Here is a 26,248-nt window from a genome sequence, read left to right as displayed (position 1 = left end):
CAGACTGTCAACAAACACATGAAAGAATGCACAACATCATTAATCATTAGAGAAATGCAAATCAGAACTACAATGAGATATCATCTCACACCAGTCAGAATGGCCTGATCAAAAAATCTAGCAACAATAAATGCTGGAGAGGGTGTGGAGAAAAGGGAACACTCTTACACTTCTGGTGGGAATGTGAATTGCTACAGCCACTATGGAGAACAGTATGGAGGTTCCTTAAAAAACTACAAATAGAACTACCATATGACCCAGCAACCCCACTGCTGGGCATATACCCTGAGAAAACCATAATTCAAAAAGAGTCATGTACCAAAATGTTTATTGCAGCTCTATTTACAATAGCCAGGACATGGAAGCAACCTAAGTGTCCATCATCGGATGAATGGATAAAGAAGATGTGGCACATATATACAATGGAATATTACTCGGCCGTGAAAAGAAACAAAATTGAGCTATTTGTAATGAGGTGGATGGACCTGGAGTCTGTCATACAGAGTGAAGTAAGTCATAAAGAGAAAGACAAACACCGTATGCTAACACATATGTATGGAATTTAAGGAAAAAAAGAAATGTCATGAAGAACCTAGGGGTAAGACAGGAATAAAGACACAGACCTACTAGAGAATGGACTTGAGGATGTGGGGAGGGGGAAGGGTAAGCTGTGACAAAGTGAGAGAGTGGCATGGACATATATACACTACCAAACGTAAAATAGGAAGCTAGTGGGAAGCAGCCGCATAGCACAGGGAGATCAGCTAGTTGGTTTGTGACCACCTAGAGGGGTGGGATAGGGAGGGTGGGAGGGAGGGAGATGCAAGAGGGAAGAGATATGGGAACATATGTATATGTATAACTGATTCACTTTGTTATAAAACAGAAACTAACACACCATTGTAAAGCAATTATACTCCAATAAAGATGTAAAAAAAAAAAAAGAGAGAGAGGTGTAATACTCTCATTCCATATGCTATAAGAAAAGGCAGAAGGGGACCTTTTTTTTTTTTTTTGTGGTACGCAGACCTCTCACCGTTGTGACCTCTCCTGTTGCAGAGCACAGGCTCCGGACGCGCAGGCCCAGCGGCCATGGCTCACAGGCCCAGCCACTCCGCAGCACGCAGGATCCTCCCAGACCAGGGCCTGATCCCGTGTCCCCTGCATCGGCAGGCAGACTCTCAACCACTGCGCCACCAGGGAAGCCCCATGTCTTTGTTTTTTTGTTTTTAAATAGCCTTTATTTATTTATTTTGCGGTATGCGGGCCTTTCACTGTTGTGGCCTCTCCCGTTGCGGAGCACAGGCTCTGGACACGCAGGCCCAGCGGCCATGGCTCACGGGCCCAGCTGCTCTGCGGCATGTGGGATCTTCCCGGACTGGGGCACGAACCCGTGTCCCCTGCATCAGCAGGCGGACTCTCAACCACTGCACCACCAGGGAAGCCCATGTCTTTGTTTTTGATGTTAAACATTATCATGGTGATATGTCTACATATGGATTTCTATTTACTTATTTGTTTGTTTTTCCTGTTTAGGATGCATTGAGTTTCCTGAACTTGAGGATTCAAATCTTTCATCACTTCTCAGCCATTATTTCATCAGTTATTATCTCTTTTTTATTCTCCCTTTTCTATCTTTCTGAAACTTTTTTGAGATGTATGTTAGAGCTTACCACTTTAGCCTACATGCCTCTTAACCTCTTCTTTATATTTCCCATTTATTTTCCCTTCTGCAGCATTCTAGATGAGGTCTTCAGATCTATTTTCCAGTTTTCTAATTATTTCCTTGACTATATCTAATCTGCTGTTTAAGCTATCACTAAGTGTTATTAGGTAGACACCTCCCCCAAATATGTCCACATCCTAACCTCAGAACCTGCAAATATGTTACCTTATGTGACAGATAGGACTTTATAGTTATTATTAAGGTTAAGGACCTTGAGATGGGGATGTTATCCTAGATTATCCAAGTGGGCCCAATTTAATCACATGAGCTCTTAGTGGAAGAAGGAGGCAGAAGAGTGGATCAGAGAGATGAAATGGTACAAGGAGGAAAGAGAGGGGCTTGACCTGCCACTGATAGCTTTTAAAATATAGGAAGGGGACCATGAACCAAGGAATGCAGATGGACCCTAGAATCTAGGAAGGGTCCTTACCTGACAGCCAGCAAGGAATTGGGGACCATGGTCCTACAACTGCAAGAAAGTGAATTCTGTCAACAACTCAAATGAGCAAGGAAATGGGTCTTTCCCAGCAGCCTACAGAAAGGAACCCAGCCTGCTCACCTTAATTTTAGCCCAGTAGGACCGATATCAGACTTATTAACTGCAGAACTGTGAAATAATACCTTTATGTGTGTTTTTTGTTTGTTTGTTTTTTGTTTTTTTGGCTGCCTTGTGTCTTCGTTGCTGCGCGCAGGCTTTCTCTAGTTGCGCCGAGCGGGGGCTACTCTTTGTTCCAGTTTGCGGGCTTCTCATTGTGGTGGCTTCTGTTGTACGGAGCACTGGGTCTAGGCGCACAGACTTCCATAGTTGCAGCACACGGGCTCTAGAGCGCACGGGCTTCAGTAGTTGTGGCGCAGGGGCTTAGTTGCTCCACGGCTTGTGGGATCCTTCCCGGATCAGGGATCAAACCCGTGTCCCCTGCACTGGCAGGCAGATTCTTAACTGCTGCGCCACCAGGGAAGTCCCACATTTATGTTGTTTTAAGCCACTTATTTTGTGGTAATTTGTTACAGCATCAATAAAAAAAAACTAATGCAGGTTTTAATTTTTTTAATTTTCATGAGTTCTATCTGGCTCTTTTTCAAATATGCTATTCATGTTTATAGTTTCCGTTTCATACTTATATTTTCAATCACCTTTTTATTCTTCAATATAGTAAAAACATAATGTGCACCTGAAAATTCACTATCGGAGATCTTTGCAGGTCTGGTTCTGCTTCCTTTTGTTTAGTTGGCTCTTGCTCACAGTGCCTGTTTCTCTATGAGTTTTTTAACTCCTGACTGTGAGCTCATGTTTATTGGAAATTAACTGTTGGATTCTTTGAGACTTGGGTCGAAGGCATATTGTTCCAGGAAAGATTTATGTTCACATCCGCCAGATGCCACCTGTGTCTTCATGGGACCACCTGAAAATAAATCTTTAGCTTGAGGTTTTTCAAATCACACAAGTAAATGAATGAATGCTAATTAATGTCACAAATTAAGAATTCTTAGGAAAGTTTTTTGTTTTTTTTTTTTTCCCACCAAGCTAGGTAGAACAATTGACCTACCATCCCCTTCTGACAGGTGGGTTATTTCTAGTTGACTTTGATACTAAGTGATTAGCCCTATGAAGTCCCAGATTTATGTAGGAGTTTCCTATTAGACTTTCTTCCTGGGGCATATGGGTTACCTATTCTCTCATTGTACCATCCCAACAGACGCGCAAGAACACCAGGGCTTAGTTGATGCCCCCTTGGTAAAATCTGGCTTATGTTTCTGGATTCCAGTTTTCATTCTATATTTTGTTCGACCCTCTGGATTTCTTAGTTTCTTGCCAGTTCAGTAATGTTTTTCCTATCTTATCCAGCATTTTTAGCTATTTTCAGGAGAGTTGTTCAGGGTAACAATTGCACTGTACTGTCAGAAATTAAAATGTCTGATTCTCTCTTTAGAATGAATTCTTAGGTGTAGAATTGCTAGATTAAAAGGCAAGCACATTAAAATTTTTATACATATAGCCATATTACCAAGGTTTATTTTATGTCCAAGGAAATAAAACAGAAAAACAAATCACTAATCTCAAGCATTTGTTGGATTCCTTTTAAATTTGCCTCTAACATCTACGAAAGGAGATGTAAATGTGGTTTACATCTGAACAGGAGACAAAATTTACAAACAAAACAAAACAGTAACTCAAAACAGTTTAACTGTGAAGTGTTTATAGATGGTAAATTAGGAGTTCAAGAAAGACAGAAAAATTTAAATCTGGTCATGCTGCACCCCTGCTTGGGAAGTCTTCTATGGTTGCCTAAAGCAGCCCACATGACCCTGCATGGTCTGGCCCTGACCTTATCTCCATCCTCATCTCTGCTTCTAACTCTCTGGCTCCAGCATCGCTGGCCTTGTCTCTGTTACTCAAATGCAGTGAAGTCCTTCTCGCCTCCAAGCCTTACCTCTTATCTGAATGTCCTCTCTTGCCTCCCACTTCCACTCTGTTTTGCCTGGATGACCTGCTTATTCTTCAGGTCTCAGCTTACATGTGACATTTTAAGAGAGAACCTCCCTGATCTTCTAGAGTAAACCACCACATGCACACACACACACCCCATATCTGTGTGTTCAGACTGCGGGTCGACCGAGCAACTTTGGGACCAAAACTAAGTTCGTGCTCCTCAGAGCACCTGGTCAATTCAAAACAAGAGCTAGAGGGCTTCCCTGGTGGCGCAGTGGTTGAGAGTCCGCCTGCCGATGTAGGGGACACGAGTTCGTGCCCCGGTCCAGGAAGATCCCACATGCCACGGAGCGGCTGCGCCCGTGAGCCATGGCCGCTGAGCCTGCGCATCCGGAGCCTGTGCTCCGCAACGGGAGAGGCCGCAGCAGTGAGAGGCCCGCGTACCGCAAAACAAAACAAAACAAAAAAGAGCTAGAGAGTGAGAATGAGAGAGAGAGAAAGAGAGACTATACTATCTTAAAGCATCCTGTTCTTCTTTTCCATAGCACTTATTACAGTGGTATTGACTAATGTCCCCCTCCTCCACTAAAGAAAGGGACAAAGTCAGGGAGCTATTCACTACCATATCCTAACACCTAGCTCAGTGCCTGGTGCATTGTAAATCTTTATTGAATATGTGAATTTTAAAGATGGGTAGCTGCATTTAGATAAGTGGTGCCAATAGAACACTTTGGAAATCATAAAACAAGTGGGAAAGTAAGAAACAAAACAGAAAAGACCAAAGAAATTTTAATAATTTATAACTCAGTGAAGAAATATGAGCAGTGCTCTTCAAGCTAACAAATTGTCTATAATGGCAGATTCTTAGCGCCAGTCCATAAGTAGGGGAGAATAAAAGGAGGTGGGCTTCTTGTCCAGCGTGAGGTTAGCTACAGCAAGATTGGCTAGCACTGCTTTGGATTATTAAGGACTTTCATGGAATCTTTCCCTGAAGATGGAGAGCTTTCATTTCTGAGATGTTCTTGATGTCCTAATAGGAGGAAGTAGAATGGACCTCTAGTTTTTTCATTCCTGTATGTTGATGGTAAAGTTTTCCTTTTTCCCCCTTTTTTGGCTGAATTTGATTTAAGTTATTCATAATTTAATTTTCACATTGATAATTATCTCTGAAGATATGTTTCCATGCCACATTCTGAACAGTTCAGTTCTTTTTGTCAGGTATCAGAGTAACACTGCTTCTGCTGTTCTTGAAACAATTACCAACATTCAACCCAAAGAGAGTGGAGGTGGCATGGGAGAGACCCGGGAAGCCATTGTTTATAGGTTATCCGAAGATATGCTGAGCAAGCTGCCTCCTGATTACATTCCACATGAGGTGAGATACCCTTTCCGCCTGATGCACAGGGCTGTCTTTGGGTTCCACAAGGCTGAGCACAGTCCTGGGACAGTATGTTTCAGTCAGTCCCTTCCTCCCTCTGCTCAATTCTTCTTTTTTACCTTTTGGTCTTCTCTCTCTTACCCTTGCTCAAGCATCTTGCAAAATTACAATCTGCACTTTTCTACTCCACTTTCTCTCTCAATTGCCTTTTCTGTACCCTTTCCCCATCTTTGGGTTCCTTTGTCTTTGGGTCTCTAGATATCTTAATCCTCTGGACTGGGAATCTCTCCCCACCTCTCTTACCCAAGTCTGCTTTGTCCATTATTTAAATTTAGCCCTTTTTTCTGTCTCTTGCCCTACATACTTTTCATTCTCTCAATCCACTCAGCCAGGTAATAGGAAAGCAAGCCATTTAAATGAATTCACTACCCAGTTTGGATGGCAATAAGTTTCTACTTCTTGAATCTCCCAGATGTTTGCTTGTTAATCAACATCAGTTTTTCTCAAAAATTTTTTTTTAATCTCAAGACCCCTTTACAAAATGATTGAGGACCCCGAGTAGCTCTTGTTTATATGGATTATAACTACTGATATTTAACATATTAGAAATGTAAACTAAAAATTTTCAAAAATATTTATTAATTTATTGTGAAATAACATTAATAAACCCATCACATGTTAGCATAACATTTATATTTTAAAAATAAATATATTTTCCAAAACAAAAACATTCAAAGAGAAAAGTGGGATTGTTTTACATTTTTGCAAATCTCTTTAATGTCTGGTTTAATAGAAGACAGCTGGATCCTCATATCTGCTTCTCCATCCAGTCTGTTGTGGTATTACAGGTCATGTAGCCTCTGGTAAACTCCACTGTACACTCCCCAGAGAAGGAGAGTAAAAAGTCAAATAATGTCGTAGTATTACTATGAAAAAAATTCAACTTTGTGGACCTGCCTAAAAGGAACTTGGGGGCCTTCAGGGGTCCCAGACCGCACTTTGAGAACTCATCTAAATAAATCTTTAATTGTGGTAAAATTTCTGGACGGTCTGAAAGTTCTGTAATACACCATCCTTCTTCCCGCAAGAAAAACAGGGTCGTGCCCTCTGGCCATCCAGGGCTTCCTCTCTCCTGTTCTCAGCTTCCACCCCTCACTGCTGAGGGTTAGAGCTTCACCTGAGCCTTAGGCTGGGCTGAGGCAAGTTTAGCTTTTCAGCCAAAAAGTGAGAGGCTGATGTCCTAATGCAGGTATGACGATGGTCCTGTGTCTACCCTGTCCTGCATCCCCAAGTCTGGGAGAAATGCACTTATCAGTTGGGAGCCCCAAGGCTACCTGGGCTACAGCCCTTCTGCCTGCAGTGAGTGCCCCCAACAATAAAAAATGTTTTCTTGCTTCTTAAAACAATTTTTGCTTCCGTTGTGTAGATGGGTACCAAGGATTTGGCTAAGATACGGAAATCAATGACTTCACATAGAGATGTTTATAGTCAGGGGAGAAAATATTTTTTACATGGATAGGTATTATAAGCACATACTTTCTGTGGTTCATTGTAAATGATCTTCAGAAGACAGATGAGGCATAATACCTGTCTTCACAGATTTTAAAAACCGGCATGTGAAAGCGAGATAAAATTTACTCTGTATGACTAGACCGCAGGTTGGTATTACCAGAAGAGGATTTCAAGACCCTTGGGGTAATTTGAGCTGTTCAGGGTTAGTCGGGGCCGCTTCACCAAGATCTCTGTTCCGGCAACATCCCAGCAGGCACTGAGTGAGGGATGTCCCTAAACGGATTGCTAGATGGGAGGGAGTTTGTACCAAGAGACATCTAAAACAGCTTCCTCTTCCAGGATCACTTACTTTTTAGTGTCCTTTATTTTACAGAAGAGATGTGTTTTGAAAAATGTGGCTGTAAAGTGAATTTAGTTAACTGAAATGTAATTATACTATTGACTTAAAAACATTCGTGTAGAAAAGACTACCTGGTTTCAGAAACATAACAAAAATTCTAAATAAGACTACAGCAGATCTTTCACTTATTAACAGAAAGACAGTTTTAGGCTGGAACAATAAGCAAGTAAAATCAGTGCTAAAGTTAGATTTTCTAGAGCCTAAGTTTTAAGACACATTAAGCATGTGTCTATTGCAAGGGAAGTCTCTCTTTTAAAACCCTAAGTAGGGCAAGGGGATTTGTTTGGGACTGTTAGCACACTAAAAGCTACCCGGGCTATTGATTTGATAGTGTAGCCAACACCAGGGCTTAATTTCTAATGCCGGTTGCAAAAGCATTTGCATAATTTCCCTTTTCCCTAAAGTGTGAATTTCCACAAAGCAGTCCTGATTTAAAGAGAATGCTACATAGGCTCTTTAGCCACTGGAGGCTGAGGGGCTCAAGATGAGAACAGGGCAGTGGAGCCTGCAAAAATGTAAGTTGTAGAACAGGAATTTAGGTGAATACCTGAAGGTTGGTATGGCAGACCGAGTTAGGGCCCTCCACTGGCATGTTTGACTGGGATTTCAAGATCATTTGCTCTACCTGCGCAGGTAGTCCCGTCCAGGTGTTCAGTTTTACATCACTGCTTCCCTCTCATCCCTCACACACTAGAAGTTACCCAGCTGCAGTTAAGCAGAGGTGTTCGTTGCTGAGTAGGAAACATCAGCACCATGCCAGAAAACCTGTTCTGTAAAATGAGGAGCATGGTCCAGATGAGCCTGGAGCCCATCTGTCTCTAATATTCCATGACTCAAGAAGAGGCAGTGGGTGCCCTGGTCCGGGAAGATCCCACATGCCGCAGAGCGGCTGGGCCCGTGAGCCATGGCCGCTGAGCCTGTGCGTCCGGAGCCTGTGCTCCGCAGCGGGAGAGGCCACAACAGCGAGAGGCCTGCGTACCACAAAAAAATAAATAAATAAATAAATAATAAAAAAGAAGAGGTAGTGGGCGTCTCCAGCAGAGAATGCTACAGTTTACTGGCTTACTGGTGATTGTGTGGACTGGTACCTCACTCCAAATTTTCTCCCACTCCATGTGTCTATTCTTACCCCTCCTATCCTGGCATCTCTTCGACTGTGGCCAGCAGAAAGTTCAGATCTCTTTATGAGTTCTTGCCAATATTCGTAGTCAATCTTTTCTCGGGCATATGTCACTAAATTGATATGTGTATATATACTGGCTTATTTCCAAATAATTGTTATATTGTATTGTTCCCACAACCAGATGATTTTATATTGATCTCTTCAAAATGGCCAATAAATTATATACAAGAAGGAACAGGTGCTTGATGGCCCTCCCACAAAGTCAAATATTTTCATTGATTAGATTAGGAAAGACTCTCCTTAGTCACCCTAGCCAGGGCAATAGTGACCTTAGGAACCTGCAGCCAGTCATAGTTATTGGTAACTGCTCTGTAAAGATTTGGGCTATATTAACTGTCTGTGACATTTCTGATAACAATTCTGCAGGCACTATGAAAAGAAGGTATTCCAGACTGTGCTCTTATAAAGGTTAGATTGCAAAAGGGTATTTAATTGACACTTAGTACTTAATCATTTGAAAGGGAAAAATGGTATAAGTTTATTTCAGCTTTTCATAGTACATTTCCAATTATCAACTAAGTACAATCAGTAGGAAATAAAAATCATATTAGTTGAACAGTAGTTTCTGAAGCCCAGAAAATGGGGAATTTAATGGCAAATTTCGTGCTGCAAGAGATATTTTAGAGTTCATCTGGGCTTGTAGAGATACATCCAGAGGAAGAAAAGGAATAGAGAAAGGAGAGGTCATTGGAAAAGAAGTGGCAGATGGTTTTTTAAAACTCTCTGTCATTGTGTTGCATGCTTTGCGTTAGGTGAAAGCTCGTTTGATGAAGATGGGACATCTTAATTCAATGAACATATTTCTCAGACAAGAAATTGACAGAATGCAAAAAGTCATCTCAATACTTCGCAGTAGCCTGAGTGATCTAAAATTGGCCATTGAAGGAACGATCATTATGAGTGAGGTGAGCTATTGTTGTCTCAATAGTCGTTTCCCTCTTTTGTTGGTTTTTCTTTTCCTCAGATTTTAACTTTACCTCTTTTCCAGAACTTGAGAGATGCTCTGGACAATATGTATGATGCTCGCATACCTCAGATCTGGAAGAGAGTGTCCTGGGATTCATCCACGCTGGGCTTCTGGTTTACTGAACTCTTGGAAAGAAATGCTCAGTTTTCCACCTGGATATTTGAAGGGAGGCCCAGTGTGTTTTGGATGACCGGTTTCTTTAATCCCCAAGGTAGGTGCTCATAGGAGAGTAGGCAAACTTGGAAGTTGTGGATAGTTGTACAGTGGTACTGTGTGATAAATGTATGTTATACAGAACAACACAGAGGTACGGCTTGCTGCATGCTGGACGTGTGCTTTCAGCATTGGAGGCCAACAGATGCTTCTGCTATATTTGTTTTACAAATTCAGTCTGAAATTCTTCCTGCCATATTGCTTCCACAAGATGGGGGCAAAACTCCTTTTTTTTTTTTCTCACCCACTTCAGCAAGCAAGTCTGTGGTTAGGACAATGTGAAATAGTGGAAGAGTTTTGTTCAAACCTGTTTTTAAATGTTTATGAAAATGACAAAAACGAAGCACCAAAATATGCAAAAAAATGTGCCTAGAGTTCAGAAGATGAGACTGATTTAAAAGTGATCATGCGGCAAAAGTTTTATTCAGTGAACTTCTGGAGTCTGTCCCTGCTCAGCTTTTTTTTTCCTCCCCTGAAAAAGTGCTTTGTGATTCCACTGCATGTATTCCTTCATTCCATTCTAGAAATATTTACTGAATAAGTTTCTGACTAGATCTCATAGAGTTCATAAAAGTTTAGAAACGTGACAATTTTGGGCCTTACTACAACATGGAAAGTTTTTTTAAGTAATTCTTGGCTAGAATGAAGAGATGCTGGGGTCCTTACAGTTCAGCACCTTATAGCTCCATTAGTTATACAATTTAAGAAGCATTCACACAGATTTTGGGTGTATTATTGTTACTCACAGCAGTATGGTTGAATCTCATAAAATAATATTAAGTGAAGGAAGTCAAACAGAACACATTGTAAGTATGTATACAGTGTTCACATAGGTATACATTGTAATGTATGCATATTGTATGATTCCATTTATACAAGGAATCGAAACAGGCAAAACAGATCTTAAAAGTAAGAATAATGGTTCCCCTTGTGGGAGAGGGCAGTGATTGCAAAACAGCACTAGGGGGCTTTTGGGTGTTTGGAAATGTTCTGCTTCTTGAACTGGATCTTGTTTACAGGGCTGTATTCCCTTGGTGAAAATTCCTGGAGCTGTGTACTTATGATTTGTGCACTTTTCTTTGTATAAACAATACTTCAATAAATAGTAGACATTTATTTGTCCTCTGGGCACATACATTCATTCACTTCATGCATTTTCAAATGCCTTAACATTTTCTAAATTTAAAACACTAACCATGGTGGTTTTTATGAACTTAAATTATACATGGTACATTATTATGTTGAAAGAATTTAGATTTGTGAAGGACAGCCCCCAGATTTCACTTATCTTTTTCTCCCAGAATTTCCATTGAATTTTGGGAGGAAATTTTTTATTATGGTTCTCAGATTTTGTGTGTCTACTTATGAGTCTCTTTCCTCCTTACCAACCCTCAATTTGAGTAAGTTGTCACCAGGGAATTCCTGACTTGGGAGTCTGAAGAAATAGTATTTAACTTAACTAGGATTGTTCAACCATCTTTCATTTGCCAGCCCCTCTGCTAGGTGCTTTCAATAGAGAGAGATTTGAGACCTAATTCTTGCCCTAAAGGAGTCCATAATCTGGTTGGTAGGACAGAAATATTAGCAACTTCAACATAATTTGATAAATGCTCCACCCAGTGAGGACGAAGCACCACACTAGCACAGAGGAGAGAAAGATCAATTCTGCTAAGGCAAAGCTTGAGAAGAGCTTCACACGGGAGGCAGTGAGCAGAGTCTGCAGAGGCGGGGACTGGAGACAAGAGCATCCCAGGCAGAGGCCAGAGCAGAGACAAGGCATGTCCAGGGAGAGAAGCCCAATGCGGCCCAAGCTTGGGAAGCAGGAGCAGGGGTGTTGGGGAGTGAGGCTGGGGTGTGAAGTCTTCCAGGGGAGTTTGGGCTGCATCATAAAGGCAACAGCAAGTCACCAAAGATCACAAGATAACCCCAGGTGGAGGCAGACTGTAGACTGTAGACTGAGGCTTTTACCGGATCCAGGGGAGAGAGCCTGAGACCTTAACCAGGTGCAGAGAAGGAGGCAGATTTGCTGGAGTGATTAAATGGGGACCTTTGAGAGAGCGGGGACTGGCAGTGGCTGAGGCCGAAGGCCAGGTACAAGACAGGGAGCATTGATAGAGGGGCCAACTGGGAGGAAGGGCAGGGAGCTCTGGATTTGTCAGCTTGTGCTGGTGGGACATCCAGGTGGGGAGGTGTGTTGGCAGACTTGGGGTTTGGCAAAGGGGTGAGGATCAGTGATATTTTTAAAAAGTGAGAACATGAAGTGTAGTTTTGATATTTAGAAGCCAAGGGAGTGGGGTTGGTTCATCCCTGGCTTTCCATAGACATAGCTAAGTCGTATATCACAGCACACAATCTCTTTGAGTGATTGCTTTTTCCCATTAGAAATGTAACTTTCAATAGCAAAGTATTAATATGAACTCATCTTTGTTACTATTTCTTAAGATATACTACAAACCAGAGCAACATTTAAAGAAATATAAATACAAATCAGTTTTCTTATTTGTCTTTACTTGTAATAATACTAATCCTTTCTCGTTTTTTTTTTTTTCTTCATTTATGTTTTTAAACTGAGCTTTGATTCTTTCTCTCATGGCTCTCCATGTCTCAGAAAGTCTTGGACTTATTCGAGCATCCTACCTTTACACGCAAGCATCCAGACACATACCCTTATCTGTGATTGCTTTCTGTTTGTAGCACAGAAGAGTGGAGGTCAACTTTCCCTACATACTAATCGTTTCTCTGCTTCCTTTTCCTTCTCTTGACATGAGAGACAAATCACTTTCTGTTCCATATCACCTGGCCAAATCTGGAAAGCATAGAGATTACAGCAAGCCTCTCTGATCACCTTTTGACACCTGTGATTGATTTCTCAATATGAGGTATCTCCTGGGTTTTATATCTTCTAATCCAGTCCCCTTCAATGAAATAATTTTTTTTTGGCTCAAAACATTTAAATAAATTATTTAATGTTTTAAAAACCACGTTTAAGTAAAACACAGTGCAGTTTGAAAAGAGGTCATAGTTTCATCACAAATATGTCTAGTCAAAATTACCTAGACTTTAAAACACTTGAAAATGTTCTTTTCACCTATGACCATTTGTTTTGTGTTCCTATAATGTTAATGTGGCATCTGATGTGTGTTTCCCATCATGCCTCCGGTGAGTGCCCCCCAAGCCTAAGTCACTTTGAGGCGCACACCGCCGCAGGGACAGGTGACAGGCCCTGTTTGCCCCCTAGTCTGTGTCTGAGCTCACGCTGCTCCGTCCCCTCATGGTAGCCTGATATTTTGTCATACTGAAGAGGCCGAGTCAGCCAGCCACCCTGGAACTAATCTGGTACGTTCAGCCCCCTTCACAATCATTTCTGTAGCAAAGGATGAGCTCAATCAGGTAGCAATTAGATTTGATTATTAAAGTGGTCAAGCTCCCTGTACCCATGACCCTGTGACATCTGTTCAATGGCACAGCTTTGGGCAGTGCATGGATTTGCCTCCCAGCAGATTACTCAGGCCCAGTAGAACCTTTGTGTTCCACTGGGGCTTCCCAGCAGTCACTGGCACACACACTCACCTATTGTTTAAGACTGTGCTGCTCAGGGTTTTCAAAGGATTTCTGTGGTCGCTTGTTCCCACAGGTGTACCTTTTCAGAGCGTCATGCATACGTGATTGAGATTCTGATTTGTGTGTGTGTGTGTCTGTGTCATAGGTAGGGATGTGTTTAAACTTAAAGATTATGAGTGGTCATGAGCCTGACTGCAAGCCAGGGGATTGCCTGCGTTCCACTTCCAGAACCTCTTAATCGATAGCCTCGCTTTGCCATTCGATGTTCGGCATGACTTGCAGGCGCTGCTAAGGAAAGGGCGGCAGAGGCTGGACGTGCTCTCGAGGTCTCACACCTCGACGTGAGGGTGAACGGTGCAATATCATTGTTTTCCAAATGTTTAACTCCATCTGGAGCGTGATGCCATTCGGATGCCAGACTGTGCTAGTTTTTCTTGTTTTGTTCCTCAGTGTCTGGACCAGCCACGCCAGTCTGTTGCAGCAGAAATCAGCGACAGCTTAGTACTCACTACTACAAATCAAGATTTTCAGTTAGAGGAGATTTTACTGAAGCAAGGAGATGGATAATTTTTGTCCTGTTATCTTTTGTTCTTGTAAAAATCACCTACAACCTCTTGCCTGTGTGTTTGTTTTCAGGGCAACATCGGCAGCTACCAGTGATTTCTGAATGCTTGCCTTGAGGGTAGTGATAAAAGCATGATGTTTGTTGGGCAGAAGAGTGCACCAGGGTTATTAACAGAACTTTAGCATTGGAAGGGTCTGGGGATTTCTTCTAATCTTGTAACAATCCTAAGCGTGTACCCGAGCTGCTGTTTGCCAAACCAGAGCTGCCCCTAATGTCTGAAGGAACCTCTCAGGCCTCCAAACCTCAATTTGGGTGATAGCACTCACTACCCTGACCCCAAATCCCAGAACCAGAGGACTGTTGACACCTTAGAAATGCCTCCAAGTGAATAACAACCCATCCTTCTTGCCTTTGTGGGGGAGACACTTAGATGCACTGGCTTCAGTCTCAACCACATCCCTTGTAATTCTGGTCTCTGCCCACGGTTACCTTCCTTACTAATCCTCTAGGCCCTTGTAATCTGGCCGGCTTCATGACTATACTGAAACTGCTGTCTCCAAGGCCACCAAATCTAGTGACCTTCCTGCTAACTTCACTTCATACCTTGGTTTCCATCCATCAGCTTCTTCGGTTCTCCTCCTACCTCTCAGGGGGTTGCTTCTCAGCCCACTTTGTGGCCTCTTCTCAGGCAAGTTCTGCCCTTGGCCCTGGTCCCTTTACTGATGACCTCAGCCATTTGCATAGATGCAACTATTCGTCTCTACTTACGGACTGATTCATCGAAAGTCCCAGTGTTAGCTTCTGATTCTTACTTCCAACTGCCATCATAGAATATCCCATCCTCCTGTGAACCTCACCAGTACTACCATCTGTTCATCTTCCCCCCAAACCATCCTCACCAGGATTCTGCTATATTTGCTTGTGCATCACCACCCTCCAGATCACCCTGACCCTTGTAGCGAGTCCCCTAACATCCTAACAGCTTGAAAGAGGGAAACCAGGAATGCATAGTGTGGTGGAAGATGAGAGGGGAGGGGAGGAAGGAAGGACAGATGCTGCCAGAGGTCAAGTAAGATAGGGCCAAAAGTGGTCAGATGGCTTCATCAGCAAGGAGACTACTGGCAAGAGAAGTCTCAGTGGAGTGGGTGGGGAGGTGGAGGAATGAGATGGCAGGGTGAGTGAGAGACCAGGAAATGGAGAGACAGAGAATGAGGATGGACAACATGGGTAATTCTCTCAAGAAATTTGGCTTGGAAGAGGAGAAGCAAGTTGGAGGAGCAGCTGTAAGAAGAAAACATTTTCTTCCTTCTTCTTGTAATGACAGGACAGGCTTGAGCCCATTCAAATACTGGTGGGAAGGAGCCAGGAGAGAGAGAGAGAACAAGGATACAAGAGAGGGGTAAAAGAGGCAGGAGGGGATGGCTCCCAAGTGGAGAGATGCACTCCGAGCAGGAGGAGGGACACCTCACCCATTGTGATAAGGATAACAAGGAAGGAATGCAAGTGAGTTTGTTGGTTTGGTGGCAAGAAGTTGAGAGAATTCCCATCTGATGATTTCTATTTTCTCTCTGACTAAGGAGGCAAAGTGACCTCAGGAGCAAGAAGGTGTTAGAGGAGAGGTTTACACAGAGTGGCAGAAATTTGAGGAAGAGGGTTAAGGAAAGGATTCCTCAGTGGCTTTGACTATCCCGTCGAGGCTGGTGATGGCTAAACCGTGGTGGCAACTGTGTGATGGTCTCAGTATTGTTCAGCAGCCTGGAATAGGTATAAGAAGGAGGACATTTGGATTCATTTAGCACTGGGGGTTTGCTGGGCAAGTGAAGAGAAGGGGGTGGAGTTGAGGAGAAGGTCTTCAGAAATGATGAGGTCAAGGAACTGAGAGGTCAGGATGCTGAGTGGGATACTGAAGAGACCCAGAAGGTGGCAGGAGGCTCAGTGAGTGGGGGCAGGTGGGCACTTGGCAGGGACAGTGAGGGGAGGAGCATGGGACCAGAGGGTGTGGTTGTTAAAGCTGCAAAGATTTTCATCAAAGGTGGAGGGACAAATGGGGAGGACAGTGTCTTCAGAGTTGACAGGTTCCAGTAAGGGCAAGAAGATGGAGAGAATGTTCTGTGAAGAGGTGGAAGATATGGGAGAGTCTGTTAACCACAGAACCACTCCAGAGGGAACAGTGGAAAGGTTGGGAGGGAGGGGAGAGGTGAGGGAGAGGAAGCACAAAGTAGCAGAGAAGGGATGGAGAAGGTAAAGCAGTGCAGGGAAGTGCATTTTGGCACATGAGACATGGCGGGGTTAGCTGATCCCAACCCAGCCAAGAGAATTAGCCCGAGCTCTCTGGCTTGTACTCAGGTTTTGCCAGAGCCAACTGTGTCCTGCATTAAGGACATTTCAGAGAATACATGCATCTCAGGGGACTCTGGAAAGAGTCAGCTCGTATTACTGACAGTTTTCCTAATATTTTGCTTGTATCATGGGGCATTTCTCTTCCCACTTGTCAAATTTGTTCTGAAAACAAATACGGGTCCGTGATCGCTCACTGTCCTGTCATACAGATCCTTTTACAGAGCAGAGGTTCTCAGCCCTGCCTGCACAGTAGAATCACCTGGGGAGCTTTTAATACATGCTAATCCCTGGGGCCCCAGACCAACAACATCAGAACCTCTGGGGATAAGACCTCTAGACTCTTTACAGTTAATTTTAAAAGCTCCTTTGGTCATTTTAATGTGTGAGGAACCTGGGCCTTAGACCATTGCCACCCAGTATGTTGTCCACCAGCCAGCAGGAGCGGCCATCACCTGGGAGCTTGATAGAAATGCAGAACCTCAGGACCTACCCTCGACCTACCTACCAAATCAGAACTGGTGTTTTAGTAAGTGTTCCTTCCCCTGGTGATAAGTATGAACATTAAAGTTTGAGAAGCCCTGCCTTAAAACAGGAGTGAAGGGCTTCCCTGGTGGCGCAGTGGTTGAGAGTCTGCCTGTCGATGCAGGGGAGGCAGGTTCATGCCCCGGTCCGGGAGGATCCCACATGCCGCGGAGCGGCTGGGCCCATGAGCCATGGCCGCTGAGCCTGCGCGTCCGGAGCCTGTGCTCCGCAACAGGAGAGGCCACAACAGTGAGAGGCCCGCGTACCGCAAAAAAAACAAAAACAAAAAAACAAAAACAGTAGTGAAGCCTGGTCCCACCTCTAGAGATTCTGATTTTATTGATCCGGGCTATGGCTTGGGAAGCGGGAGTTTTAAAGACTTTCCAGATATTTCTCATTTTCAGCCAAGTTTAAGATTCCTGCCTTACAGCATCGAGCAAACCGTCAGGAAGGGTCCCTGGGGCATTTTTATTCAAGTGGGTGGATCATCCCCATCTTTGTTTAATGATTTCTGACCTTTTATTTAACTTACCAATGAACCACATTTGCCTCTCATTTAGGGAAAAAAACTGCCTGTCATAAAGTTATGGCAGGAACAGCATTTGTCCTCATCTTCCAAGATGCTAACGGGAGGCTTAGTAACTGATAAGACAGGAAATACTGAACAACCATAAGCCCATTACATAAGGACTGGTTCATTTATTAAAGAAAAAAAAAGCATTGCCTATAGGACCATCATTACAGAATACCAACCAACTCCTTGTAAAATTGAGAAGAGCAACCTTCTTGATTAGTTATTTCTTTTATCTCTTCCAAGACGTTGTTTGAATTGATACCGAAAGCCTTCTGTGGCTTTCTTCAAGCCGACTAATTGTACATGTCAAACAACAGTAATTTGTTTGCCAAAATGTTGGGTCAGGACTATTATAGGAATTAAGACATAACAAGTGTTATTTTAGACCTGAGTTTCCAAAGTATGATCCAAGATTTAAAGTGCGTTTCTTATATATATATATATAAATTTTTAATGTTTTTTATTGATTGCTGGGAAGATGTTTTATTTATTTATTTATTTGGTTGTGCTGGGTCTTAGTAGCATCAGGCAGGCTCCTTAGTTGTGGCTCGCCAGCTCCTTAGTTGTGGCAGGCGGGCTCCTTAGGTGTGGCATGTGAACTCTTAGTTGTGGCATGCATGTGGGATCTAGTTCCCTGGCCAGGGATCGAACCCAGGCCCCCTGCATTGGGAGTGCAGAGTCTTAACCACTGCACCACCAGGGAAGTCCCTAAAGTGTATTTCTTGAAAGAACAAGCTTGACAAGAATTCATTACGCTGTATGAGTCGGAAGGCAAAAAAATTTTTAAAGCACTTCAGTTAGCCCACATGTTACTCAGGTGTTTGAATAGTTAAATCACCCATTTTCATGTAGGTGGTTAAATCTCATAAAGAATAGATTACTTTTGTTGAGGACTTTCCCCAACTTTTTGTTTCTCTCTTCTGAGTCAAACACATGAACATCTGAATCACTTTTCCACCACTGACGACTGAAGTTTGTTTTAAGAATTATTAAAATTAAATTAATGCCAAGACAGTAGTACCACTTTTCAAGCTTTTATAAAGAAAAATATATCAATAGTCTTTTAAAATTATATAGGCTTCAGAAAACAAGAGATTTTGATTCCATTAGACTTGATATCAGTCTACAAGAAAGATGGTCATTCATGTTTTAAATTCAATAAAGAGCAATTCAGTGGATTCACTACGGTCTGAATTCTGCAAGATCATGTTCTTCTTTTTAGGAGGCTAAAAAAAATATCAAGACTTGAAAAAAAAAATGTATCTTCATGTTCTGAGGGGGAATGACCCATGGAACAGTTTCCTACCCTCCACTCTCAGGCCTCAAATTATTTATTTAACATTTTCCTTTCTTAATAGCTCAAGGTAATATGGATTCTAGATTTCATCTACTGACATGCCAAGAGTGCTTCCTAAACATTAAGAGGCTTATTGTTGAAGTCAGCTAGGCAACATCATGCATATTCCCCAGGAGGGAGAAGAGAGAAGATGGTCTCTCCTTAACCACACTAGAGTTTTTCAGAGTTCTGCACCAATGACTGAAGTCTTTGTCCCGGGTGTGTTACATAAGAAAGAACCCCTCTCATCCCTCCCCTGGCACCTATGGCATTGTCCTGAGTGCCATATGGAGTGAGGTCAAATTTGCAATTTATTTGGAACTTAAAATATAGTAGAAAAATCCAGTTATTCAACTAGTACAGATGGATGGTCAAGACCAGGATTCATGCCTTGTGCGTTATGACCTTGTAGTGATAGATTCATTGATCAGTGATGAATTTTAAAATATCATAAAATAGGGCCAATTTAATTCCAGGTACTCTACTTGGATACACGGTGTCTGATACTCCATGTGAATGCAAGCTTAATGTTGAGTGATGAAAATGACATTTTCATAGAGTCGCTTAGAAGGGAGAATTGGATTTTATTATTGTGGTCATATATACCTGACTACCAAACACACAACATGTTAACTACTAAAAAATGGGATCCCCAGTATTTAAAATGGAAGTCAACATAATCACACTGATCAGATCACCTCAAGTGACTCCACACGTAGAGTACGGATAGGCCTGGACCAGCAGTTGCTGGCACTCTTGGTTTTATGAAACTACGACCTTATAAGAATCACTTATAAAAGTCCTTCAATCAGCTACTCTGGTTGATTGACCAACTTTTCATTTGGATTACTGCAAGGGTTCTTCTTGAGCACCCAAATTCTGTTTTGGTGAGGGCTCTGAGTAGACCTTATAAGATGCAAATACAACCAGATTATGTGCCTGCTTCAAATATTCAGTGGCTTCCCACCATCCACAGAGTCACCAGGTCCAAACTCTGACCCTGAAAAATCCTGCCTCTACCTTTGTTCTAACCTCATCTGCCATCGTTTCCTCACCTTTAGCCTAGACCTGCATGCCTTTGCACGTGCTCTTCCTCTAACTGGAATCGTCCCATCTGGAAGACTCCTACGTATCCTTTCAAGACTCATCTTCAACTTCATCTTCTCAATTCAGCCTTCCCTGAGTTGTCTTCCCAAGTGGTCCACGTTGTTCTCACCTCTTTACTCATAACGACATCGTGTTGTATGTCTACGTTCCCTCTAGACTGAGCTCCTTGAATGCAGGGCTCATGGGTGGCCTCTTCATCATTGTGGGCATCTCACCTAGAGCCACTCCTAAGAGGTTTAACAAATGAATGAATGAATGAAGGAGTGCCTCCCCAAGTGTCTAATTTAATAATGAGGGAGGGGCTTGAGAATGGAGAGAACTTGACTTTCTCACTAAGCAGGCTAGGGTCCTATTCTTGCTCTCTAATTCCAAGGGATATTAACTCACCGCCTGCCATTACGCCTTGTAACTTCCCCTCTTCTTTCCAGTCCCATTCAAACCTGATAAAATATTATCACTTATGTGGTGGTTTGTGCAGTAAAGTTCTCAGAGTTCACAAATCTAGGAGTAGTAGGGGCACACAGGTTCCAAAATCTATTCATGATTATGAGTAAAGGGCCTCATGGTTTCCAGTATTAACATGGAGGCCAAAATATAATATATAGGTCACAGATAAATTTTCCTAAGATTTTGAAGTCCATGTTGAAGTTTAAGGTATACTTTTTAAACATCAAATGCTGCTTTACAAGGTAAACTTCTCTTATTGAATTGAATGGCACGATTTGCAAATACTAAGTTAAAAGAAAGCCCACAATATACAGAACCATGTATTGTCTTAAAATAACTGTATTATGCACATTAAAACACGGAGCTTTCCTTTCCAGTGTGATTGCTTTGTTTGATCAAACTGAAAGTCGGGCTTTCTATGTTGGCATTATGCCTTATTTCCTTAGACTAAATGAAATTGTTCCATAATAGCAAAAAGACGCTGATAATGGTTTGATTCAAGTTTTAATTGGAATGCTGGTCTCAGAATATTTGACCATTTCAGTCTTATTCCTAGATACTGGATCTTCAGAGACTATAGGCTAGCACTGGGTTACAACCCTTAGGAGACCTGAGTGGTTGAAATCCCAGGAGAATTTTAAACCAAGACCTTGTCTGAGGCAGAGAGGGTGCTGCTTTCCTGCTGTCAGCTGGCAAGGCGTATTTAGCTCATTGAAACAAAACACTGAAAGAAATCTCCCCCCTGAGGCCTGATCTCAACTCCTCTTGGGTGGGCACGCATCTGGAGATGGACAAGCAACTAACATGACCCCCTTCTTGTTTCTAGAGTGGACTGCACCAAGGCATCAAAATCATTTCTTTCTCTTTTTTTAAGGCTTCCTCACGGCAATGAGACAGGAAGTGACCCGCGCCCACAAAGGCTGGGCCCTGGACTCCGTGACCATTCACAACGAAGTTCTGCGGCAGACCAAGGAGGAGATCATGTCACCCCCTGCGGTAGGTGCCAATGGGCAACAGCAGGAACAGTTCTGGAGCTGGGGCTCAAAGTTCAAGTTCTGCTGAACACTGACCTATAAGTGTCTCCGTTAAGTCCTTTGCCTTTGCAGCGAGGGTTTCCTCGGTTGTGACCTGGAGACCTCCATGCCAACACTTCCAGCATTTGCCAGAGTGGGAATGAATGACAAGCACTGGGAACTCCCCAGACTGCATTTCTTTGTAATTACGAGTTACACTTGTGTTTGCTGAAAAGGATTTTCCACCCGTCTCCATCCACTTCTGTGGGGTACTCACAGAATTGGCAAGAGCTGCAGGACGCTGTGTGGAAGGACACCTGGGTGGGGGAAGGGCAGACGCTCTAAGATAAGCAGACACCCCTGGGAGCCACTGCTTGGACACTTACCTGCCCTTTGAACTCGGGCTAGTTCTTTAACTCTTTTGAGCCTCAACTTCTTCATCTGTAAAATGAGGATGATGATTCAACCTCAGTAAAGATAGCTGGGAGACTTCAGTGGGATCATTTAGGCTTGGTTCCAGACCCCACATAGATATTCAATAAATCTTAGTTCCTTCTTCCCTTTCTCTGATCCTTATTCTCTCGGCTGTCAAATCAGGGGGCTGGACCAGATGATTTCCAAGTTCTGGCCCTTTTTGCCACTTCATAACAAGGATCACCATTCTTCCAGTTTCCAATAACATGGTCCTTATTTTTGTCTGAGATCCCACCAGAAGAAGCACCTTTAACCTCCATATTTCCACCAACAATCTCTAGATTCAAGGAAACATAGGCTTTTTCAACTATGCCTTCAAAATTCTTCCAGCTTTTTCAGGTATTTGTTACAGCAGCATCCTGTTTCCTGGTACCAAGATCTGTATCAGTTTCCTAAGGCTGTTGTAACAAAGTAGCACAAACTGGGTGACTTAAAACAACAGGAATTTATTTTCTCAGAGTTCAGGAGGCCAGAAGTCCAAAATCAGGGCATTGGCAAGGTTGGTTTCTTCTGAAGGCTCTGAGGGAGAATCTGCTCCATGGCCCTCACCTAGCTTCTGGTGGCTGCTGGCAAACCTTGGTGCTCCTTGACTTTGTAGCTGCATCACTCCAACCCCTGCCTACCTCATCACGTGGCCTCCTTCCCTGTGTGTATCTCTGTGTATCTTCTCCTCTTCTTATAAGAACTCCAGTCATATACTCGTCCACTATGACCTTAACTAATTACATCTGCAAAGGTTCTATTTCCAAATAGTCACATGCTGAGCTTCTAGGTGGACATGAGTTTTTGCAAGAGACTATTCCATCCAAACACCTTCTAACTACGACTTTGTAAAGTTCTTAGAGTGAAAGGAGCCTAAAAGGATACAGTTTACTATTGGATGATGCCTAAGTGGTTGTATTTTCATGTGGCAATTGTCACCTACTGACTTAATGATGGTATCATATGTCCTGATTTTCTGGGATTGCCCATGGTTTTACTGTCAAATCATGTACTTCAGGTTTTGGTTCAAAAAGTATGGTTCTTATACTGTTAGCCCACATGAGGGATTCCAGAAAACACTTTGCAGCTAATCTCCCTCTCTTTTATTATAATCTACGTTTACTTCCCCTTACCCTACCCTCACTGGAAATGGAACACTGGTCACCATCTTCTACATAAGTATATCTTATGATCTTACGTGATTATTGGAGTCTCCACCGTGATTCCCTTTAGACTTTTTTTCTTACTGAGTACATGTTCTATGGCTCCCCGCTGCCTACAGAATAAAGTTCACGCTCTTCAGTCTGGCATCTACACTCTTCCACAGTTAAGCCCTAACTTATTTTTCATAACCATTGAACCTGCTGCTAAATATTATAAAATGCTTGGGCTTTGCTGCTCATCCTGCCTTCCTTTGTAGTATTGCTCCTCCCTGGGATGCCCACCCTTTCTCCTCTATCTTTCCAAACGCAGCCCACCCTTCAAGGCCATCTCCTCCACAAGGGTCCCCGAGCATTCCAGCCCTTACTGACCTTTCACCTCAAGTCACTGCGCTTAGCCTCAGTCAGTGCTATTCATCAGGCAGCCCCTCTAACAAGCGTGTGCTGGTATTCAAGTCATGTCTTCTACATTTTGTTCTGTGTGTGTGTGTGTGTGTGTGTGTGTGTGTGTGTGTGTGTGTGTGTGTCTTGTCTCCTGATTAAATGAGGCCCTTGAGGGCAGGTCCTACTGTGTGAATGACAGAGACACAAGGATGAGGTCAGCCACTCTTGGACCAATTCTCACCGCCCTCACCGCCCTCCCCCTACACCCATCACACCTGCTCTCCCTCTACCATACCCAGCCTCTGAGGGTGCTCGAACCCCTGCTGGCCAGACCTGGCTGCTCGTCAGATCTGGCTGCTCGTCTCACTAGATCCGACAACCGAGATGGAATTAGAGCCACGTATTGGCTTGGCCAGCGTAGGCTGAGATCCCGAGTGGCATCCAGCTCTGAGTCCTGTTCTGTGCTCCCACCACCCCTGTCAGACACTTTCATCGCCCTGCAGAGGCGATTTGGTGCTGCTGGCTAAGTTCGCAGTCCCAGGCAGGCCACCCCCAGGCTCAAATCTCCAGTAATAGGAACATTTCAACAGCACTAATAGCCTCAAGCTATGCCACAGGGGAACACTGGGCTCAGTATTTCACTGGAATGCGTCCAGTGGTGTTTTCTTCTTCTGGTAGTGTTTTAAGATTGGTGTACATTTTCTTTCCAAACTGACAACCTTTTTTACAGTATTGGATGCCCATCTCACAGCACCTAATTTTTAAAAAAAATTCCTGTTACCTTACGCTTGGTTCTTCCAGGAAGGTGTGTATATTTATGGGCTGTACTTGGATGGAGCAGCCTGGGACAGACGGAACGGGAAGCTCACGGAATCCACCCCCAAGGTGCTCTTCACGCAGCTGCCCGTGCTGCACATCTTCGCCATTAATTCCACAGCGCCCAAGGACCCCAAGCTGTATGTGTGTCCTATTTACAAGAAACCGAGGCGAACTGACTTGACCTTCATCACCGTGGTGTATTTGCGAACAGTCATGTCCCCAGATCACTGGATCTTGAGAGGTGTGGCCCTTTTGTGTGACATCAAGTAAGTCCATTTCCGCTTGATGAGGGCAGAGGAGCCACGTGGGTGGCCAGTGCTATTGAGAGACTTGGTGAGGCATATCTTTTCTCCCTGATAATTGCTTGATTACTCTTTCTAAATTAAAAAGTTGATATCCTACAATCGCTTGTGTGTATGTGTTTTCCCTCATATCAATATTTATTTATTTATTATTATTTTTTATTGGAGTATAATTGCTTTACAATGTTGTGTTCGTTTCTGCTGTACAATGCACTGAATCAGCTATACATATACCTATATCCCCTCCCTTTTGGACCTCCCTCCCACCCACCCACCCCCCATCCCACCCATCTAGGTCATCACAGAGAACCGAGCTGAGCTCCCTGTGCTTTATAGCGGATTCCCACTAGCTATCTATTTTACACACAGTAGTTAGTGTATATACATCAATCCTAATCTCCCAGTTCATCCCACCCCCCCTTCCCCCTCTGTGTCCACCTATCCATTCTCTTCGTCTGCGTCTCTATCCCTGCCCTGCAAATAGGTTCATCTGTACCATTTTTCTAGATTCCACATATACGCATTGATATATGATATTTGTTTTTCTCTTTCTGACTTACTTCATTCTGTATGACAGACTCTAGGTCCATCCACATGTCTACAAATGACCCAGTTTTGTTCCTGTTTATGGCTGAGTAATATTCCACTGTGTATATGTACCTCATCTTCTTTATCCATTCATCTGTCGATGGGCATTTAGCCTCATATCAATATTTAAAAAGACAACTCTAAAGTAAGGTTTTTTATTGCAGGCAATCATATTCCATTATAATTATTATTTTTTTTAAATAAAGTCCTATCTTCATGTTAGAACACTTCGGAATGTTTGAATTTTAAAAAACTGTAAGTATTAATTTGTTGCATCCTAAAAGGAGTCTAGCAGATGAAATTGTCTCTCTCAAATAAAACCCACTTTTCCCTTGAATAAAATGGACCCATGTGTGAGTTTATGCTAATGTGTTAGCCTTTGCTCATTTGAGTTTGGTCTTCTCTCTGTGTTTCTGAAATGGAAACTGGAGGGGTCCAGTCAGTACCCCCTTAGGAGTTATAGCTGGTGGTGTGAAGTATTTGAAATAGAAAATCCACTGGGATGGCTGCTCTTCCAATTTATTATAATTTTATCTAATATTATCTTTTTAAGTGCTTTTGAGCCCCGGAGAACCCTGAGTCTCCAGCTCTCCCCTCCCAACCTCAACTCCGCAGGAGATAAGGAAGCACACATTTCTAGCAGCGAATGGAGAAAGAAAAACAAACTCCATCAAACGAAATTAGGTTACATGCTGAATCCCTTAAAAAGGAAAGTCTTTAAAAAGTGAAGCCATTTCTTACTCTGTAGCTAGTCTGAAACTCGATATGAACCTTTATTTCCTGCTGAAGGAAATTGTCAATTTAACAAAACAGATAGGGTCTCATATTGAATGTTCATGCAGCTTCTGGGTACTGAAGAACTGTCTCTACTGGTTTTCCCATCCAGAATCCTCTTGCCTGTCCCCAGCTAAATCCACAAGCTTCGTTCCCTGTGTCTGTTCTGAAGGAAGGGGGTGTTTCATGTTGCCTTGCTCCCCTCTCATCCTTGTGTCACCCTGATCAGAGATGGCCAAGCAATAGCCCAGAGACATGTCCAGGGAAGAACCCAGAAGAAATTCCACCATAATCTAGTGTATTTTCAAACAGTGGAAAATATATTATAGGATGCAAATTGTAGCCGTGGCCTCTGGTCTGCTCCTGATACTGATTCATGTCAAAGCCATAGAACCCTCCAGGGCAGTTTAAAAAAATCAAGTAAACGAGGAATTCCCTGGTGGCCCAGTGGTTAGGACTCGGTGCTTTCACTGCGGTGGCCCAGGTTCAG

At 43.0% G+C, this 26,248-nt stretch overlaps 1 protein-coding gene across 1 annotated transcript in view; it reads left to right on the top strand.

The window, feature by feature from the left end:
• DNAH8 (dynein axonemal heavy chain 8) overlaps positions 1-24,495 on the top strand; it is a 325,865-nt gene extending 301,370 nt beyond the window's left edge. Inside the window, exons 89-93 of the mRNA XM_019949887.3 lie at positions 5,376-5,532; positions 9,383-9,535; positions 9,619-9,808; positions 21,137-21,258; positions 24,077-24,495. Coding sequence (XP_019805446.1) covers positions 5,376-5,532; positions 9,383-9,535; positions 9,619-9,808; positions 21,137-21,258; positions 24,077-24,364 — 910 coding nt within the window. The 3' untranslated portion in view covers positions 24,365-24,495. The remainder of the gene's footprint in view (positions 1-5,375; positions 5,533-9,382; positions 9,536-9,618; positions 9,809-21,136; positions 21,259-24,076) is intronic.
• The last annotated feature ends 1,753 nt before the right edge of the window (positions 24,496-26,248 follow it).

The sequence above is a fragment of the Tursiops truncatus genome, chromosome 10 (assembly GCF_011762595.2).
Source record: "Tursiops truncatus isolate mTurTru1 chromosome 10, mTurTru1.mat.Y, whole genome shotgun sequence".
In the NCBI taxonomy this organism is placed as follows: Eukaryota; Metazoa; Chordata; class Mammalia; order Artiodactyla; family Delphinidae; genus Tursiops; species Tursiops truncatus.
This window is presented reverse-complemented; position numbering and strand designations above follow the sequence as displayed.